The following is a 21,379-nucleotide window of genomic DNA, read 5'->3' as shown; positions in this document are numbered from 1 at the left end:
AAGTTATAAAAAGAAAAAAATCACTTTTGTGTATGAACATAAAACATTACAAAACAAACAACACTCTTTAATAAGGTGTATTACCTCATCTTGCTCTTACACACTAAACTTCTCAGCATGCTAATAATTAAACCTTTAACCATTTCTTGAGGAATTTCATCTCAAATCACAAGTAACATAATTTTCAGCTCAGCTAAGGCTTTATTGCTTCGTTTTACCCATCTCTGGCACGTCACTCTACCCTGCCACACCACACCCAAGCGCCAAGGCTCACATCTTTATTTTGACTATTTTTAAACTAGACATCCCTAATTGTCTCCCTTAAAAAATCCAATAGTCTTCGAAATCGTCACTTCATTGTCACTGAGTAATTTGAACAGAGAAGATTGCAATTCTCTGCTGAAGTGTGTCCTTAATCTCTCATAGTCCAGTAGTATGTGTTTGACAGTGGTTACAACTCTGCAAGTTAAGCGCAGAGGCCACAAATACCCATGAGTAATTCACGTGTGACCAGACACTTCTATTCTTGACAGTTTAGTTTGATTTTTAGCTTATTTTCTCGAAGGTTTAGCCATTCACACTGTCATTTTTCTTTTGTCAATGTGTAACAGCCTCGCGCGGGGGGGGGGAATTGAGCTAAATCTGCATATTTCAAATCACCAAGTTTTCTCATTCGGTGAGATAAACGTAAGGCAACATTTCTTTTTGTAAATTTGTCATTTTTTCTTGATTTTTTGTTGAAAAGGGGATAACCAATCGTATCGTATTTTTTACCGTTTTGTTAGGTGTGTTTTGTAATGCCTCAATTTTAGCTAGTGTGTTAGTGAATAAAGAAAATCTAACAAAACAAATCGGTGAGCGAACCAGGTAATTTAAATCCTATGAGGACGATTTTGTTGACTTTCAGAGTTCAAATTTTTTTAAAATGTTCATGTTTGTATACACATAAAAACAATCTTGCAACTAATTACATCAGCAAATATAATACAAGACACAATTCATTGGCTAACTCACATTTTTACGTGAAGACTGTTGTTTAATTTTTTTTTAAATTTATAATTTCAATAATTTTGGGGCACCTCAATGTGTGCGAGTCTCTGTGGGGGGAATTGAGTGTAAATTTGCTTGCAAATCACTAAAGTTCCTCATTCAGTGAGATAAACTAAGCAAAACATAAGGCGACATTTCTTCTTGAAAATTTGTCTTTTTTTCTTGATTTTTTGTTGAAAAGGAGATAACCAATCATATCATTTTTTACCGTTTTGTTAGGTGTGTTTAGTAATGCCTCAATTTTAGCTAGTGTGTTAGTGAATAAAGAAAATCTAACAAAACAAATCGGTGAGCGAATCAGGTAATTTAAATCCTATGAGGAAGATTTTGTTGTCTTTCAGAGTTCAAATTTTTTTTAAATGTTCATGTTTGTATACATACAAAAACAATCTTGCAACTAATTAGATCAGCAAATATAATACAAGACACAATTTACAATTTAGACTATGGTTTTTTAATTTTTTTTTAAATTTATAATTTCAAAAATTTTGGGGCACCTCAATGCGTGACAGTCTCTGTGGGGGGAATTGAGCTTAAATCTGCACATTGCAAATCACCAAATGTACTCATTCGGTGAGATAAACTAAGAAAAACATAAGGCAAAATTTCTTTTTGAAAATTCGTCATTATTTCTTCATTTTTGTTGAAAAGGAGATGACCAATCGTATCAATTTTGTCCATTTTGTTAAGTATGTTTGGTAATGCTTCGATTTTAGGCAAGTTTAAGGTGAATAAAGAAAATCTAGTTTACTTGTAGCAAATCAATTGTTAATGAGATACCATCCGTATTTTTTACTTTTGAACAAGGTTCGATGAGCCACCAGTTTACCAGAAGGATCAGACCAAAAGGCGTGAGGCTGTGAGCCACGTGTGGCCTATGTGTCCTCCGACTGCCGAGTGCCGAGCCCGAGGTACTGAATGGTCTTCACTCTTCCGAAGATTGAAGAGTGGGGCCCCGTGAAACACGAGAGGGGGAGCTCAATGGAAAATGTGTAGCGGGTACAAGACCCGGCACTTTAGTACGCGTACGCCCTCGGTGCCGTCATGAGGGCCCAAAATTTTTGGTTCTTCTTCCTCGCGCTGCCGGGTTTCGTGCTGACCAGAGAAGCCGCCTCGACCTGCTACGACTATCAACTTCGCCCGAAGGTTCGAATAATACACATTTAACTTTTTTTTATATATTAAGAGGGAAATAGCGAACAATTTTATAGAGAAAAAATACACGAGAAATGTTTAATCCAGTGTCTTTTAAACAATCGTCGACTGGTTGACCTACTGTTGAATCTTTCCTCGATAGTAAAGAAAACAGGCTAGAATAGGCGAACCCATAATAGAAAAGTAATTTTATTGTTTACCAAGCTAAACTCTTGGAATCAAAGAATTTCAATGGTGAAAATCAATTTTTAAATTTTATTTTTGGCGTTTCTTTGTGCCAACAGCCAATTTATTATTTTCTTTGAGCCTTCTTGCATTTTACACTCACTGCATACAAATAATCTCCTGAAATAGTTGATTAATATGAATTTATTCACCCTTTGAATGTCTCTGATAATTATTGTAAAAAAAATTTTTGTATGATATCGTTCGGTGCTTTATCAACGCTGTATCATAGGCAAAAAAAATCGAAGAAAAGCAAAGAAATTAAGCCGTAAAATTGTTTAAAAAATATACTTAACAAAAAAGCTTATAATCATTCGTCGAATTTGTTTATAGACGGGAGGTCAATTTAAAAACGTCCCATTGATTAAATTCTGGTCGTTTTCACTAATCCATAGGGAATTTTTAAAAGTTCAGCAAAATTTGACAAAAAAAAGATAATTCCCAGAAAAGAAAAATTCAGTATTAATTTGTTTACTGATAATTTGTTAAACAATTAACATATGATTATTTGGAGATCGTGAGAAAACAACACCACACAAATTTCCATAAGCTAAGCATATTTTTGTGCCCAATAAAAAGTCGTTCTGGGAAAATTTCTCGTTTTATATTGAATATATTTTTGACGAAAATTTTTCGATAATGCCATAAATTTTGGTGATTTGCTTTCAAGTCTTCATATTATTATATGTATATTCAGTGTTCATTTTTGTATTTTATTTATGTAATGATATAGGCAAACTGTAATCTTGGTTAAAAAATTTATTGGTTCAAGACGATCAGGCATAATAGATTATTTTTGAAATTTGTGTCTGGTTTAAGATTTTACAACGGAAAAAGTTTTAAATCGTTGTCTAGAATTGGAAATGAAGTGTGAAGAAAGATTCTTGTAATGAGGGTCCTTAGGTATAGTTGACTGAAAACCAAACAAATGGTCTCTTGGACCTCTGTCAAGTTAGGTACAAAAGGACCGTCCACTTCTAAGCGTTTTTATTATATTTTCATTGTTTCTCATAACCTAACCGTAAATTCGAAAAGTTCAAAAAATAACTCGTAGGATTTCTTCCTCCCCGAGTTCGGCGTTAAAATACCTACTTTCTACCACGGATCCGTTTAGTGGTAAGGCCTGGGGTACACATGTGTTACTTGGAGACATTGAAAAAGGGGGCGGCCTTCCATAAAAACCTCACACCATATGTTTGCCCCCGAAGAAAAATTCCTCCCGAACGCAGAGATAAAAGGTCCCAAAGATTTGATTCAAACCCGTGAGAAGGAGAAAGGAATATCATTAAAAAAAATATAGAACGAGATAACGATAACTTACATAAAGGTTTTTCAAATAGAAAAAAAATAAGGTTCGAAAATGAAGAGTTGAATGACAAAACATGAAATGAAATCACTCTTAATTACCAAACTAGCGGAAAACTATAAAATTATGACTTATCACTTAAATATTTTTAATGCCTGCAGAAAACCCATTTTATCGCGCAAAAATTTAACTAATACAATCATCTTTACTTGATGATATTGGCTGAAAGATCGAATAAGAAAATGAAATTTTACAACTTGTTGAATTTAAAAAGGTCTGAACCCAATTCTCTAACCGACAAAGAATTATCATGAAAGGCTGATAAGAAAATCATCCTCACAACAATTATTAAAACAAGGAGTTCAAAAACAACGGTACTTGATTAAAGCTGAAAATCGACATAAAGATCGAACAGTAAAATGAAAAATTTGTTGATTTTTATCATAAAAAAAGCCCTCCAACCTTCAAAGTATTATCATTGAAGGCAGATAAGTCCTCACCATCGGGCGGGCTCATCGCTAAAAAACTATTCGAGATGAAGGCTGAAAATTGACCGATAGCTCGAACAAGATAATGAAATTTTGAATATTTCTTCATTAAAAAAGCCTCAACTATAATACTGTAACCTCCGATTAAGAAAGACTGATACGAAAATCATCCTCAGAACAATTAAAAAAGCAAGTACGTAACAAAAATCTGTTCTTGTTGAATGCAACTGAAACAACTGAAAGCTCAGGATAATGAAATTTTGACGATTTCTTCTATAAAAAGGCCTCAACTATAATCCTGTAACCTCCAAGAAAGATGGATACGCAAATCATCCTAGAACAATTAAAAAAGCAAGTGTATAACAAAAATCTGTTCTTGATGAATGCAACTGAAACAACTGAAAGCTCAGGATAATGAAATTTTGACGATTTCTTCTATAAAAAGGCCTCAACTATAATCCTGTAACCTCCAAGAAAGATGGATACGCAAATCATCCTAGAACAATTAAAAAGCAAGTGCATAACAAAAATCTGTTTTTGATGAATGCAACTGAAACAACTGAGAGCTCAGGATAATGAAATTTTGACGATTTCTTCTATAAAAAGGCCTCAACTATAATCCTGTAACCTCCAAGAAAGATGGATACGCAAATCATCCTAGAACAATTAAAAAGCAAGTGCATAACAAAAATCTGTTTTTGATGAATGCAACTGAAACAACTGAGAGCTCAGGATAATGAAATTTTGACGATTTCTTCTATAAAAAGGCCTCAACTATAATCCTGTAACCTCCGATTAAGAAAGACGGATACGAAAATCATCCTCAGAACAATTAAAAAAGCAGGTGCCCAACAAAAATCTGTTCTTGATGAATGCAACTGAAACAACTGAAAGCTGGAACAAGATATTGAAATTTTGACGATGAAAATGATATTTTGCTAATTTTTTCCAAGAGGAAAAGCCTCACCCAATACCCTAACCTCAAAGAAAGGTCTCAACCCAAATAATCTAACCTCCATAATTGCATTTTTTGGAATTTTTTTTTAAATTTCTTCCAAGAAGGAAAAGACTCAATCGCAATACCCTAACCTCAGTGAATTGTTATGGAAAGCTCATAAGAATAAAATGTTGATGTTTTTTTCCAAGAGGAAAAGCCTCACCCAATACCCTAACCTCAAAGAAAGGTCTCAACCCAAATAATCTAACTTCCATAATTGCATTTTTTTGGAATTTTTTTTAAATTTCTTCCAAGAAGGAAAAGACTCAACCGCGATACCCTAACCTCAAAGAATTGTTATGGAAAGCTCATAAGAATGAAATTTTGATGATTTTTTCCAAGAGGAAAAGCCTCACCCAATACCCTAACCTCAAAGAAAGGTCTCAACCCAAATAATCTAACCTCCATAATTGCTTTTTTTGAATTTTTTTTAAAATTTCTTCCAAGAAGGAAAAGACTCAACCGCGATACCCTAACCTCAAAGAATTGTTATGGAAAGCTCATAAAATGAAATTTTGATGTTTTTTTCCAAGAGGAAAAGCCTCACCCAATACCCTAACCTCAAAGGCAGACCTCAACCGAAATAATCTAACCTCCATAGAATTATCATCGAAGACTTCCACATACATTCAACGAGTAAAACATTACATTGCAAAAACCTGTAACTGATGAAGGCTGAAAATATGCCAAAAGTTTCTAAAAAAATTATGTTTTCTTCCATAAAAAACCCTCAAATGTAATACTCTAACCAATAAAGAATTATCATCGAAGACTGATGCGAATCTCAACTTTCCAATGGTTAAACCGGGAGGTGCACACAAAATAGGTTCCTGATAAAGGGTGTAAATCAGCCAAAAGTTCTAGCAAAAAATGAATTTTTTCAAAAATTTATTCCAAGAAGGAAAAGACTCAACTGCAATACCCTAACCTCAAAGAATTGTTATGGAAAGCTCATAAGAATGAAATTTTTATGATTTTAGTCATAGAAAAGTCTCAACCCAACTAACCTCCAAAGAATTATCATCGAAGACTTGCACATACATACAACGAGTAAAACATTGCATTGCAAAAACCTGTTCCTGACGAGGGCTGAAAATAGGCCAAAAGTTCCTAAAAAAATCTGTTTTCTTCCATTAAAAAATCCCAAATGTAATACTCTAACCTCTACAGAATTATCAACTGATGCGAATATCAACTTTTCAAAGGTTAAACCGGGAGGTGCTCACAAAATAGGGTTCTGATGAAGGCTGTAAATCAGCCAAAATCTCTAGCAAAAATGTGATTTTTTTTATTTCTTCCCAGAAGGAAAAGACTCAGCCGCAATACTCTAACCTCCAACGAATTACCATCGGAGGCTGATACATCCTTACACAAATAACTGCGGATATATCACAAATCAACGATTCCTGATGGACCTGAAAATCAGTCGAAAACGAATAAGAAAATTAAATTTTGTTAATGTCTTCCCAAAAGGAAAGGACTTAACGGCAATACTCTAACCTCCGTTTGTAGCCAATGTTCATAGCAAATAAATGATTCATGATGAAGGCTGAAACTCAGTCGTTAAATGAATAAGAAAATCAATTTTGTTTTATTTCTCACCGAAAAAGGCCACAACCCCATACTCGAACCACTACAAATTTATAATCGAAGGCTCATACAAAAATCGTCCTCACAACAATTAAATTGATCTCTTTATGGCTACACTGTTATCTTCGTTAAGTTTTATTATTAACATGATGAATTGAATTTGTCAAAAAGAAAGAAAAAAATTTATATAACATGAACTATAACAAAGGACCAACGCCTAATATAAAAGTCTTGGTTTTTAACAGTGAATACATTTAATTGTAGAAATTAAAAGACCCAGGATAAAAAGTTAAACAAGCCACCAAATTATATGTAAATTTTCTACACATTAAGCCAACCCCCTTTATTTTTGTTTTGTTTTATGAGAATTTTTAATATTTAAAACAAATAAATTAAAAGTAGCTGAACAGTAGATAATAGAACAAGATAATAAAAAACGGAGAAAGACACCGAAAGGCCGGTACCTGCTATGGAAAAAGGGATTCTCACGGTTGTTAATTGTACCCCTTTTTTTCCTTTAATTTTGCAGTATCAATGCACCTGTGAGTCCAAAGGTAATAAATTTTTAACGTTAAATCGTATCGTCAGCATTAACCGTTTACTCGTATTTTTTCCTGGAGTATCTAATACGTAATGAGGTTAGCTAGTATTTTCGTCGATTTATTAAAAAAAAAAATTCTTGACCATTAAACTGCATAGGATAGCATTTACAACGTCTGGACCATCTAGACAACTTTCAAATTCGTCCTTCTAAGCGGAAAATAAATTGGCATGAAACTTCCTTTTAAAACTATAAAAAATATTGTAAGATACGTGAATAACATGACACTTTTCGATGATATTTTTATGTTTTATTGAGAAAAACGCGCATTTTCCATATTCCATGTCTATGAACTAATCAACTGGCTTCGACTGGAAGATTAGCAAAGTTATTTGCTGAGGAATTCTCTTTTGCATATAATAAAACAACTCCGCAGCGCAAACAATAATGAAAAATTTATCGTGTTTTATTGACCATTTTACATTTTCAATCAATGATCCTTAAACTTTCTTTGAACTGTCTGTGTCCGAGGATAGGTCACAATTCCCCTGAAGAATTTTAGCTCCTCGAATGTTGAACCTTTAGGACAACTATTTTAAACTTTCTTTGATAATTCTTACTTTCCCCTAGAATGGAAGACTGCTATTGTTACTCCTATCCTTAAGAAAGGCTCCAAAAACCGTACCACAAATGATCGTCAACCAATTACCTATATATGACAACTTAAATAAAATTATTCCTCCTACTCTCACGAAACGTTATGTTTTTACATTCATGGTGGAAAATGTCAACCCCTGGACATCAAACATTCCAACTGATATCATCAACCATGAAGTTTTCCGGGTCGTTTGATCTGTCTCACAGATGCTTAATTTACAAATTAGAGGCGCTTGGGATCTATGGTATTTTTCTAAATTTCTTGAAATCATACCTCTCTGACAGGAGTTTTAAAGTCAAGGTTGATTAAGCGTATTCTAATTCCTATCCAGTGCTTAGAGGAGTTCCGCAAGGGACAGTCCTGGGTCCACTTTTATTCATTATATTTTTTAGACCTTAATGGCGTCTACATCATTTCAAAAACACTTGGGGATAACATAGATAAGAAGAACTTAACCTCACTTAAGAAGAAAGTAAAAACAAATAGAATAAAAATGTTCTGGACATCGTCAAAAAAAGAAAGCTTTCTTGCAAATAAATAAAAAATTAATACATCGACTGACTTAAATTCTTAAATTGAACAACTTTTCAAAATTGCAAGGAAGCTCCAGATCTCACCAAAACCTATAAAATTCTTACAAATAAATATGAGCCTTCGTTTCCACTTTTCTTACAACATACATATTTAAACTCATGGTCACACTTCAAACCAGTGCTCTGACTGTCAGACAAAACCAGCGAAGATAGGCAGACTAATATGATATTTTTGAGTGTGGTATGTGCGCGCGAACAAAATTTTTGAAAATTAGTCAAAAGAGGCAAGAAGACAACGAAATTTGTTTTTTGTTTAAAAAAGGCCTCAAACCTAATACTCTAACCTCCATAGAATGACCATCGAAAATTATACGCACGTGCTCACAATGATTGAAGCGGCAAGTACATCCCCCCCCAAAAAAAAAAAAAAAAAAATCGGTTCCTGGTGAAGGTTGAAAATCGGTCGAAATCTTGGAGAAGAAAACAAAATTTGTCTTATTTTGTTAAAAGAAGCTTCAAACCCGATATTCTAACCTCCAACGAGTATCACCGAAGACTGGTACATACATTTTCTCAACGATTAAAACGGCGGGCCACAAAAAAATGCTTCTTGATGAAGGGTAAAAATCGTCCAAAGCTCTCACAAGCAAATGAAAGTTGGTTTACTTCCTATAAGAAGCTCGAACATTCTAATCTCGAAAGAATTGAAGCCAGAGGGGGCGTCGGTGGCCGCAACGGTTTAGGCGTTGACACGGCGCTCATCATTGTAAGGCAAAGGTCCCGGGTTCGAATCCAGCGGCCCTGTATTCGAACTGGACATACTTAGAAATGTTTTTTTTTTTAACACCGGCACCCCGAGGGTTGATATAACCTCTGCTGTTGCGAACCCTCGTAAAAAAAGAAAAAACAATTGAAGCCAAAAACGAAAACCATTGGCAGTAGATAAACCCAATAAAATGACTACCGACGATTAGTCGAAATGTCTTCATACACTCACGGACAAAAATTATTGTAAAAGAAATTTATTGAAAAAACATTTTTTCTTTCATTGATCAAGATGTTTAGTTTGTTAAATAGTGTTAAATACATTTGGTATTCAAAAAATCCGCCGAGTAGTGCAAATATGGTGGCTGAAGGCACGGAGGCAACAATTGTTGGTAAAAAATAAAAATGATTGAAATCCCTGAGTATTGGAATTTACTTTTCAATTAATTAAGGTTTTGGTTGTGATTAAAAAGTCATTGTCACAAGCGGGATTCGAACCCACGACCTTCGGCTAAATACGCCGCTGCTCTACCACATGAGCTATCGTCACTTCGATCCACTCAGACACTAACTTCCCATCTCAACCCTACCTTTGGAATTTTCCCTCCTTTTTGCAATTTGGAATTTACGTTCATTCTATGAGGCTTTCACACCAAAGTTGGGTCAGACCAACCAGAGTGAGCAAAGCTTTCACACCTAAGCTGAAGCACAACTGATTTCTTCTCTTGACAAGAGTGGTGTCTTTATCCTGGCAGTGATTTTACAGCCCTTATTATTTATACGTAAAATTGTTAGGAATGCCTCCCGACATCATTATTGTGCTTGAGTATTTGGTTCTCCGTTTCGATTTTTTGAGAACCGGTCTGTTTCTCATATATGTATGAGAGTGAATGTATTTATTAGCGTGAACGTGTAGTGTGAGAAAGATTGAATAAACAGTAGACGTTTAGCTAGTAACAAGACAAGATACCAATAAAAAAACGGAAAAAGACACCGAAAGGCCGGTGCCTGCTATGGAAAAAGGGATTCTCACGGTTGTTAATTGCACCCCTTTTTTTACCTTTAATTTTGCAGTATCAATGCACCTTTGAGTCCAAAGGTAATACATTTTTATCGTTAAATCGCATCGTCAGCATTTACAATTGATTTCTTCTCTTGAAAAGAGTGGTGTCTTTATCCTGGCGATGATTTTACAGTATTTATTATTTATACGTAAAATTGTTAGGAATGACTCCCGACAGTATTGTGCTTGGGTATTTGGTCTTCCGTTTCAATTTTTCGAGCAATCCGGTCTGATTCTGATATATATCTCGTAATATTGAGAGTGAATGTATTTATTAGCGTGAATGTGCAGTGTGAGAAAGATTGAATAACCCATCGACCCTAGATTAGGTTACTTATATATGTATCGTGTTGTAGGAATATCTAGTACTCTACCACCCTATTTGACTGAATGGTACAGAAAAAAAAATTATTTAAGAATGAGTGAGAGTGTGAGTTTGCCTTGGTTTAAAAACTGCATCGTTGATGGCTGAAATGACCTAATCAGTAAAAACATTGATTTATGAGAGTAGATTTCTTAGAAAAATATTATAAATATGTGGTAATTGGTGTTTTGCGTTTATCTGTCCTATTTTGAACTACCGAGTTAGACTGACAAAATGCCTAGCAGCAGTTTGTCGCAGTTTGAAGCAGCAGGAAGTCAAGACTGCTCCGATCGGCTGTTTGTTGGTCTAACGCTCTAAACCCTTTAAATAATTGTATTTTCTCAGCTTAGTCACAGTACAGTTCTGTTGCATATAATCCACCACCGTGGATGCACTGAACTTGCATTTGCTCTTTTCAAAGCAAATCATAAATAAGCACGCTCATAAATTTGCTTTTTAACGAGTATGACGGCAAAGTACGGAGACGGCCAACCTCCTACAACTGGGAACTTAATTTGCCTGCACTGGTAAAGTTTTAAGGTCGCCGCCTGATTTCTCGAGAACACTTTGTCTTCTTAAACTTAACCCTCGGCACACCCACTCACTAATAGCTTGTTCACCATCTGCCAAGCAGGTTGTTCTTCCTGCTTAACTAACAACTTCTTAAACTGGCGAATAGCGCAGAGCAAATCTTTAAAAATAAACGTAAATAACGAGAGGATAATTAATAACGAGCAAACGAGAATCTTTTATTTTACAGAGAAGTTCTAAAATATATACATGCATACGTAATGTTTGGTTGTAATTTTTAAAATGTCTAAGGCCAACTAGAGCCCACAGTAGATATAAAAATCTTAAAAATTGCGTTATATCTTAGATATTTTATATCTTCACCTATTAAAAAAATGTAATAAGTTAGATGTAATTAACTGAAGAACAGTGATGGGTTTCTAAAGATGAAACAATAAAGATGTCCTCTTCGACGTACAGAATTTTATTTATATTTTATCCGCGAAACGAACGTGATCTTATAATTGGCTTGCGGTCGGAAAGTCTAATTTTTCATTTTGTAAAAAAAACCTCTGATCCCTTGTCGTCTCGTTATAATCCTCCCGGTTTCACATCCTACAACTTGTCGCTGTCGAGAGGAACAAAAGGACTACAGCTCGACCACAATCCGATTTTATTTTGGGGTGGAAAATTAACAGTGTGAACACGGCTCGGATCAATTTTTGTTTATTTTTTGAGCTTAGTTTCATCGATTTGTCTTGGCCTGGGCTTGCAGTTTAGCAAGAAATATTTATGGCAATAAAAGTCATTCAATGTTGGCTATTGTTTGGTTTTTGAAAACGTGTAAACCTATCGGAATTTTTCTGTTACTATGCTATCTTACTCTTCAAGCACGCAATTTGGCTAAAATACTTTAGAAAAGTCTTTTATTCTATTTAAACAGAATTTGATTGAAAGCAAAACTTAAATTTGTAGTCTGGTCGTTTGCAATAATTTGGTTTGCCTACCCTTAATGTTTTGGTTTGATGGACGAGTTTGCGCCTTCTCGCTATGGTCAGTGGTATAGTTTGTTTCTCTTCCTCACCCTCTCTTTCTCTCCCTCCCTCCCTCTCACTCACTCCCTCCCTATATCCCCTCTCACTCCCTCTCCCTCCCTCTCTCCCCCTTCTCAACCCTCTCCATATCTCTCCCCCTCTCTCCCTCTCCCTCTCACTACCTCCCTATATCCCCTCTCACTCCCTCTCCCTTCCCTTATCTCTCCCCCTTCTCTCCCTCTCACTCCCTCTCCCTTCCTTTATCTCTCCCTCCCTCTCTCCCCCTTCTCTCCCTCCCTCTCTCCCCCTTCTCAACCCTCTCCATATCTCTCCCCCTCTCTCCCTCTCCCTCTCCACCCCTCCCTCTCTTCCCCTTCTCACCCTCTCCATATATCTCTCCCTCACCCCTCTCCCTCTCCATCCTTCCGCCACCCTCCCTCCCTCCCTCCCTCTGTCTCTCTCTCTTCTCCTCTCTCTCTCTCTCTCTCTCTCTCTCTTTCTTTCTTTCTTTTTATATCTAGTACTTTGTTTATAAATTTTCTTCTTTCGTTTTCTACTTCCCTTTCTTTCTTTATTTTTTCTCTTTTTACTCCCCCTTTCTCTTGCTCTCTTTCCCGCTTTTTCGCTTACACATGCACACACTTGCTTACAGAATACAGAATTCAATATCTGACTGTTTAGGTAGTTGATATAACTGGTCTAGATCGAGGCCGTCGAGGTACTGAAAAATTCTGTCGTACAAACCTATTCATCGAACATTCTCGCTAATAAATACATTCATTAACTAAAGTAAGATAAGATAATCTGCGAAGTGGCATATTGTAGTTGATTATATTCTTTCGTTCGTAAATCTTGACCTAAGTTTTTCAGATTGTCACTGTTAATTAATTTTTTTTTGGTTTGAGGGTGGCCTCACAGTTCTGTATTAATTCTTAGACTATTGCATTTTAACGCAGATGATCAACTGCCACTGTGGGAAATGTTTTTGTCGATGGTCATGTGTGGGTCTGGAGTAGCTTATTCTCAGTCCTGTTAATAAATTTTTTCTCCACTGGTCACGGTTTGACTGTGTCTACTATTTTATATTTTTTGGTCATTGCAGTCCAACAATTTTGCCATCTTGTAAGTAATGTTTTTATTTGTTGCTTAACGTCCGCTGAACTGACTGATGTTTCAATCAACTCTTGATCCTCAGTTGCCAAATTCGCTTAATATCGGACATCGGATCTTTTCTCAATTTTGATTATCAACGAAACCGCGCGGACAGCAGGTTTGATCAATATTCCAATTTTGTTTACCCCGCAGTACCTTAAGGTTCTTTGTTATTCAAGTTTTTGACTGGCAATTTTTCGTTAATAATCAAACATATTAGGGGTGATTATCGTGTTTAAATATTAAATAATGTAGAATAAGTTTCCTAATAAGAAAAGAAGGAAAGAAATGATAGCCTTTTATGTTTGACCTTCATGGAATGATTATTGTAACTTCGCTTATTCGAATTTTTTATTAAATAGACAGCCAAAATTGTTATATGTTATCCCAGAAATAACGCAAGAGAGCCATTTTCAGCAATTACTTTACGATCTATCTAGTTTTTAAAAGATTTATACAATATCGAATGAAGTAAAAATGTATAAAACCTTATACCCGTGCAGATTGTTGGTTTTGGGCGATAAAGCTGTTTAAATAAAGCTGTAATGTTTAAAAGATTACAGGTTCTGAAAGACGATGACAAAAAGCAACTTAAAGTAAAAAAAACTTCTTTTATAGATACATCTGAACACAGTTGAAATGAAATCTTTTCCACCCTAACAATATTTCTGTTTTTATCAGTCTCTGACGACAGACGATAAGAGGCAAAAGATTACTGCGATGGGGTCTAAGAATTATGATATTTGTTTTCCATAGAGGAGACTTCTAACCCTGTTCTAGAACACTAACGTCTAAAATCTAAAAAAATACACAATACTCACTGCAACTAGTTAGCAGTAATCACAAAAGAAAGTCAGTAAAGTGTTCTAGTAGAAAGACTAATAATTACAAATAAAGTAGTATATTCGATTTTTTTAAAAGTTTTTCCCTTGATAACACATGAGAACTTAGCATAAACATTGGGATAACATAACACTTGACATATAAAGAAAATGCGTTTCTCACATGCCTTAAGTGTTTTGTAGGAAAACTTTACCATTATAAACGGGCAAAGTTAAAATCATTAACAGTAAAAAAAACAGTAGTACAGTTCAAGAAAAACCTATGCTAAGGCGGGAAAAAATTGCTAAAAAATCTAAAGAATAAGTGAGAGAGCAAAAATAAATGTCATATCGTCAGCATAGAGTGCCAGAGAATTTTTAATCCGAGCGATGGCATTGATTTTTTAAATTACAAATAGAATAGGTCTGAGAATACATCCATGAGAACCCGGCTGCTACTCTGGATTATGCTACCCTGAAAAATCGTCTGTCATCTTGATCATGCATAACATTGCAAATGTGGTTATACTGAACAATCCTTTGATGGTTCAGCATGTGGCTGGAGATTCCAACCAAGCCAGAGCTAATTCAAACTACTGCCTACTTTATTTTGGGAAATTAATATTTTTAAATGCACTTGGAACTAACTGGAAATAAAGTAAAGAAATTCCTTCATACATGAATGCTACCTGTTTGGTGTTGCGGACGAGGAGTCAAAAATTTTACAATACCATTTACATACATTTCGATTTAAATTCCATGGGCTATGCTGGGAATCGAACCCAGAACCACTATCAGGGCAAATACGAGTCGGACGCTTTAATCACTCAGGCACTGGAAACGAAATAGTGATGGTAAAAGAAAAAGGAGCACTCACACCAATTACACCAGAACCAAAAGTACGCAAACCGTAATTTGTTAACATTAGAACTGAACAAGTGGACAAAGAAAAGAAAAATCTCGTACTGGACTGAGAAAAAAAAATTTAGTCAAAAAGTCTATCTTTTGCAAGCAAGAAGGAAGAATAGGATTGTCTTGGGCCTCTTCGCCGATGATTGTCCATTAGCTACTCAAGAAAATTGGGAAATCTCAATGAAACAATTTCACCATCAGAATCACTTTAAAATTCTTTATCCAAATTAATCTTCAATAAAATTCCAAGGGCCATGCCGGGATTCGAACCCGGTCGAACCAAGTCAAACAACCTAACCCTCGGCCAGGGGGACCGCGGTAGCCGAGTGGTTAGCATGAGAGACTCTCACGACGCGGTCGTGGGTTCGATTCCCACCGTCGCCTCTGGCCCTTTTCCCGATAACCCCCAATTTGAACACACAAGAATTCGTACTATGGCTAAAATGCAAGATCATAAGGCAAAAAAAAAAACCCTCGGCCACCGGAAAAAGCCACCATCTGATCATAACTATGCATGTGCTATACGGTTTTTATCTCTTTTTTATCATTTAACAATATTTTCAAAAAATTACATTTGTAGTCGATAAGCACAAAAATACGATTATTTAGAAAGTAGATACCAAATGTTGTTTTTGGTTTTCTTAGAATATTAACTGAGATTCTTTTTTCTATGTGAGTTTCTTAGTGACCACACCTTTTTCATTTTTTTTGCTGATGTTTCGAACTTTATTCCGGTCGTCTTCAGTGTATAAGGTGTGGTGCTATTCTTGTGGAGTCATATCGGTTACAACTCTTTCACACAAAACCAATATGACACCACAAGAATAGCACCACACTTAATGCCCTGAAGATGATCCGAATAAAGGTCGAAACATCGACTACCTCTTTCTTGACCGCAATACAATAGGTCACTAACGGGTAGTCTTCATATATGAAGGAATTTCTTTACTTCATTTCCAATTAGTTCTAAGTGTATTTAAAAATATTAATTTCCCAAGATAAATATCCTAAAAGTAGGCTACTTTTTACATAAGATAAAGTCGAGGTAGTTGGGAATTAGCTCCTGGATGGAATCTCCAACCATGCTGATACCCACATTTTTAATGTTATGCTTGATCATGGCTACATTCATAAAGTATGAAAGTAATCAAAGCCGATTTTTTAAGAAAACATGGAGCAGGTGAGCTGCCGGTAATCTAACGAATTTCCGACCGATCAGATTACTGACTAAGTTAATCAAGGTTTTGAAAAATATTGGTAAAAAAGTAGAGATTTTTAACCGTAATAAAAATAACAAAACATGATCGTCCCGGTTTAAATGCATTCCTTCCAGGGCCAACGATTGGCCAGGGTTGTTGTTACCTGATAGCATTCGACATTGTGAAGCACAACGTGCTCGTTTTTCTGATGATAGGATACCTCCGTACGTAATTAAAATTGCATAATCGTACTAGCTAACCGTTTTTCAGGGTAGCATAATCCAGAGTAGCACCCGGGTTCTCAGGGATGTATTTTCAGACCTATTCTATTTTGAATTTATATCAATCAATGCTATCGCTCTGATTGAAAATTGTTCCCTGGCACTCGATGCTGACGTTATGACCTACTTATTTTTGCTCTCTCAATTATTCTTTAGATTTTTTAGTACCTTTTTTACTGTTTATGACTTGAACTTTGCCCGTTTATAATGACAAATTATTCTTTTTATACCTGATTTTTTACTTTGGATGTTGATGTGTACTAAAGTCTAATAAAATTGTACCTTTAAACTTTACAATTTAAAATAAAAGTAATTATAGAAACAATTTATAGTCCAATAAAATAATATTTCTTATTAGTATGATTGTGTTAAAACCCACAGTGTATAATTTGGACGGAAAATACTAGACGTCAAGCATAGTTTTGTGTTTTGTTTGTTTAAATAATAGGCGGCAAGTTGGAATAAATAATAGAATAGATTCAGAAGAACTGTCAGCGGCTTTTAGTCCCAATTTGTACAGACCACCCGGGCCGGGGAAGAGCTCAGATTAAAAACGTCAGAGTAATTTGTGCCTTGAGCACTCAATTTGTTTATAATGTATTCACGAGATAGCGAATTACTAATCGGTTTTAAGTTAACAAACCAGATCCGTCCCGGGGTCTAATGACGGAAGCGTGTTTTGTATTTTTTTACACGCCGGCCGATCCCGTCTGTTCTAGTCTGACGGTTTGATTTAATAAAGAAATCTCTCAGTAGCTCTCTCGAGTAACCGGGAGCCGGGGTTGACTGACTGATAACAGACAGGTCGAATGTCAGATCACAAACAAGGCCATTTCGAAGATATTGCCAGGAAGTTCAACGTAACATCTCCCAAACGTCCTCCTTTTAATCTTTATACATAAATTGATCAAAGGATCAAAACTATAGAGAAAAATTATCATCGAACTGACCAGGAACATAAGCTTTGATCCAAGTTCGTCAAATATACAACCAGACCAAATTTATCTCTTTTATAGGGAGACTGGGAATCATTTGAAAATTCAATCATCTTTAGATTTATCGCTATGTAAAGAACTTAATTATATATCCATTTCTCTACGTACAAGTAACTTATACGGTTTGTCGTTGGTACAGTAATATTGCCGAGGAAGACAACGAAAGTAAAAAAAGTTAACCCCAAATTCTAGCATTTGTATAATAATAAATTAACACTTAAAAATCACTATATACATCAGTACAATTATGTTCGTACAATTTTTTTTAGATCCTGGCCAATATTTCAATTTTTTACACAGTCACTGGATTCCGTGTCACCTTCCGAGGCGACAATATTTTTGCCGCGTCACCAACGAAACTGAGCTTTTGCGAAGTCATGGAATAATTGCACTCAGCAGGCCGTTTTTCATTTACATCTAGATTAAATTTTTTGATTTACTTGAAAGTTTTATAATTAAGATTGTAAATATGCCAATCCGAGTCTCTCTCTCTGATTTTTTTTTAAAATGAATTTCTTAAGAATGTTTAATCGGCCAGAAAAGACGTTATGGAGAAAATTCAAAAACTCACAAACCGTTGTTGTTATATCAAGTCAATGTAGACCACGAAGCAATGTTTTATGCAGTAATCCAAAATTAGAAATGTGATCTTTAAAGCTTGTGTGCCCTTCAGTTATAAGTCTATGATTTTCTGGTCAGTCAGACGTTTTTAAGGCCATAACAACGAGGATAAGCAGTCGAAAATGATCGGAAACTATCAAACATCAGTCATACCTAGACCTCAAGAGGGAATATGTTTCCCACTGGGGTCGCCATGTCATTTAACATTGAGGTTCTTTAACATGCGCACCTAGCCGTCAGCATTATCACACGTTTAGATTCTCAGCTAGGAGCGACTCACCGCGCATGGAAAATCTGCCTCTTCCGTGAGGTTCAGTCTAGAAGCCCACACCATCCCGCAGCATGCTGCCGACATGTCTTCTCCCGCTTGCCCCTTCTGAGGGGGTGGGTTAACGTATATGTATTTCTGATACCCAAAAAGGGGTCGAAATGCTCTACAAAGTCTCCCACGCACTCCCTAGATATATACGCAACTCTATCTCCCTGGGTGTAGGGGCTCCGCTTGCTTCGAAACCTCCGGATGCGCTCCGGTTTCGATTTTAGTGGAATCACTCCCTAGAAGAGACTATACCTACGGTAAAGGCAGCCCAGACGACCACCACAAGCATCCGCTCCCGTCCACTTTTCCTTACGCGTTCGAGGGACGCCGTCAGCGTAGTCGTAGCACCTCGCTGGCTATACGCTCTCGGCAATCCGATCCTTCCGATTCCCGCGAGGTCGGGAGGTAATTCGGAGGTCATACAGATACTACAATCCACGGCCACGAATGAAATACAGCCTACCATCTTCTCTAGGTACCCGCTACAGGTCTCACCACTCAGCCACTGCGAGTCCTTAGCCAACGTCCATACCTTGCTGAATACACCGGTTCTCGTCCTCAAGAGGGAATTTTTTTAATTTAAAAATGTTCCGGCGGGTTTTTATAATTAAAAAGAAAAACGTTTGCTACTTAAATTATAGTCATAATGAAATTAAGGGTGACAAATTCTCGAGGAATGATCGATGGTCTTTTTTGGGCCAGGTATTGTTTCATGACAAATCACTGGTAGATAAAAAACGACTTTGCAGTAAACCGAAAGAGAAATATGATATCCATAAAGTTTATATGTTCTTCAGTCATATTGTCTATGATTTTCTGATTTTCACGAACAATGATGCCAACGAAGAGAGGTAATCCAAATTGATCGGAAACGACCAAACTACAGGCTCACCTCATAGACCCAAGAGTAAAACAGAGCAAATTTTTGTTTTAATGTTCAGGCGGTTTCTTAAGTTTAAAGAGAAAAAAAAGTTCAGTTCTACTCAAATCGTAATCTAGGTGAAATTAAGATTGTTTAATAGCAAATTATCACAGACTGAACGAGAGTGGGGCCATTGTTGAACCTTGAAATTTGAAATGAGATCGCCTAAGTTTGTATGCCCTTCGATCATAGAGTCTATGATATTCTGGTCTTTCAGGCGAAAACAACGAAGATATACAAACTACTTCCTAGACCTCAAAAGGAAATTGAAATAACAAACTATTCTTTTGTTTTAAGAATGTTCAGGCGGTTTCTTATGTTTAATAAGAAAAAAAGTTCAGATTTACTCACATCGTAGTTGTGATGAAATTAAGATTGATGACAAATTCTCGGGGAATGAACGAAGGGGGCCATTATAAAGTTGGACCAGTTATCTTATCTCGAAGGGAAAAGGATGTACACACGCATTTCCTTTTAACACCAGCTTTCAACCGCTCTCTTGTAAAAAAGATTTTGCCGAACGTTATTAAAATTATGTAAATTCCATGGTTGTAAAATTTAATTCTATAATTACAATAAATTCAGCCGGAAGTTGCGATGTGAAGGTTTTAACGAATCTGGACGACAATTTTCCTTCGATGGGTCAATTATTGTTTTATTTATTTAATTTTTTTTTAAACAAACGTGTATATCCTTTGCGCGGTAATAAAATCATTTGTAGGTTTACAATTGTAATGATATTCTACGATAATTAATTATGCTAATTTAATTGTTAATTTAAAAAAAAAACCTTCTGCAATACTTGGCAACAATGAAATATTGGCCCGTAATAAAAGTAAATTTTCTACAAAAACTATTATTTAACTACTGATAGATTGAACATATTTTCAAATTAATTATTATTTTTTATGTAAGGTTTTTGGTTGAGATAGAAAAGTCAGCGTCACGAGCGGGATACGAACCCACGACCTTCGGCTAAATACTCCGCTGCTCTACCACCCGTAGTATTTAGCGGAAGGTCGTGGGTTCGAATCCCGCTCGTGGCACTAACTTTTTTTTCAACCAAAACCTTACATAAAAAGTTTAACATACTAAATAAATCTGAAACTAATGAGAAAACGACCTGACAAACTTTTGAAAATGACTAAAAACGAATAATTAAGCAAAAAAATGAGAAAATGCTGCAAGCTGATTTAAACGAAATGTTAAAATACGCTGACGCTGACTTTTTTTTCTCAACCAAAAACGTTACATAAAAAATAATAATTAATTGAAAGAAGTAACTTGGTCAATTGACCACTGAAACATATTCGATCGACCTCTTCATGCAACAGGCCTGGGAAAAATTCTTCTCTGCCCATTTGAATCATTTTTTTTAATTTGGTGTCAAGTATACATGTACATTTAATGACTCAGACATGAAATATTTCAAAATAGACGGGGATAAAAGGGTGCGGATTAATCTTATAAAACTGGACTCTCTACGGAATCCAACCGTACGCTGGAATTATTGTGTGCCAAAGGACTTTTATCCCTCTTAATCTTCCGTGTCTTTGAATTTTTTCTCCAGCCCGGTTGTCATCAGGAATGAAATGGAAACGGATATTTTCGTTGTCTTGTGGTTGTACCGGCGACGGTTGGATTTTACGATTTACAATCGATACGACACTCGAAAGTGATAAATTCACCTTTCTTAACCCCCGACCTCGGCCATAACAGGCCGTAACTCGACATGGGGTATTTTTAATTGCGTTATAAATTCCCTTATATTTCAGATAATCAAAAATGAATATATTACGAATTCAAGTAATGGTGTGTCTTCTGCTATAAAATTTTCACACAAATTATACCTTTATTGATAACCGTAGCATACTCGTA

At 35.7% G+C, this 21,379-nt stretch overlaps 1 protein-coding gene across 1 annotated transcript in view; it reads left to right on the top strand.

Moving 5' to 3' along the window:
• The first annotated feature begins 2,054 nt into the window (after positions 1 to 2,054).
• Positions 2,055 to 21,379, top strand: part of LOC106662477 (laminin subunit gamma-1) — a 275,363-nt gene continuing 256,038 nt past the window's right edge. The window contains exon 1 of the mRNA XM_014386595.2: positions 2,055 to 2,196. Within this exon, the coding sequence (XP_014242081.1) occupies positions 2,095 to 2,196 (102 nt within the window). The 5' untranslated portion in view covers positions 2,055 to 2,094. The remainder of the gene's footprint in view (positions 2,197 to 21,379) is intronic.

This window comes from Cimex lectularius, unplaced genomic scaffold (assembly GCF_000648675.2).
Source record: "Cimex lectularius strain Harlan isolate CLEC.00 unplaced genomic scaffold, Clec_2.1 scaffold1, whole genome shotgun sequence".
Taxonomy (NCBI): Eukaryota; Metazoa; Arthropoda; class Insecta; order Hemiptera; family Cimicidae; genus Cimex; species Cimex lectularius.
The sequence above is the reverse complement of the archived record's forward strand: the minus strand, read 5'-3'. Positions and strand labels throughout refer to the sequence as shown.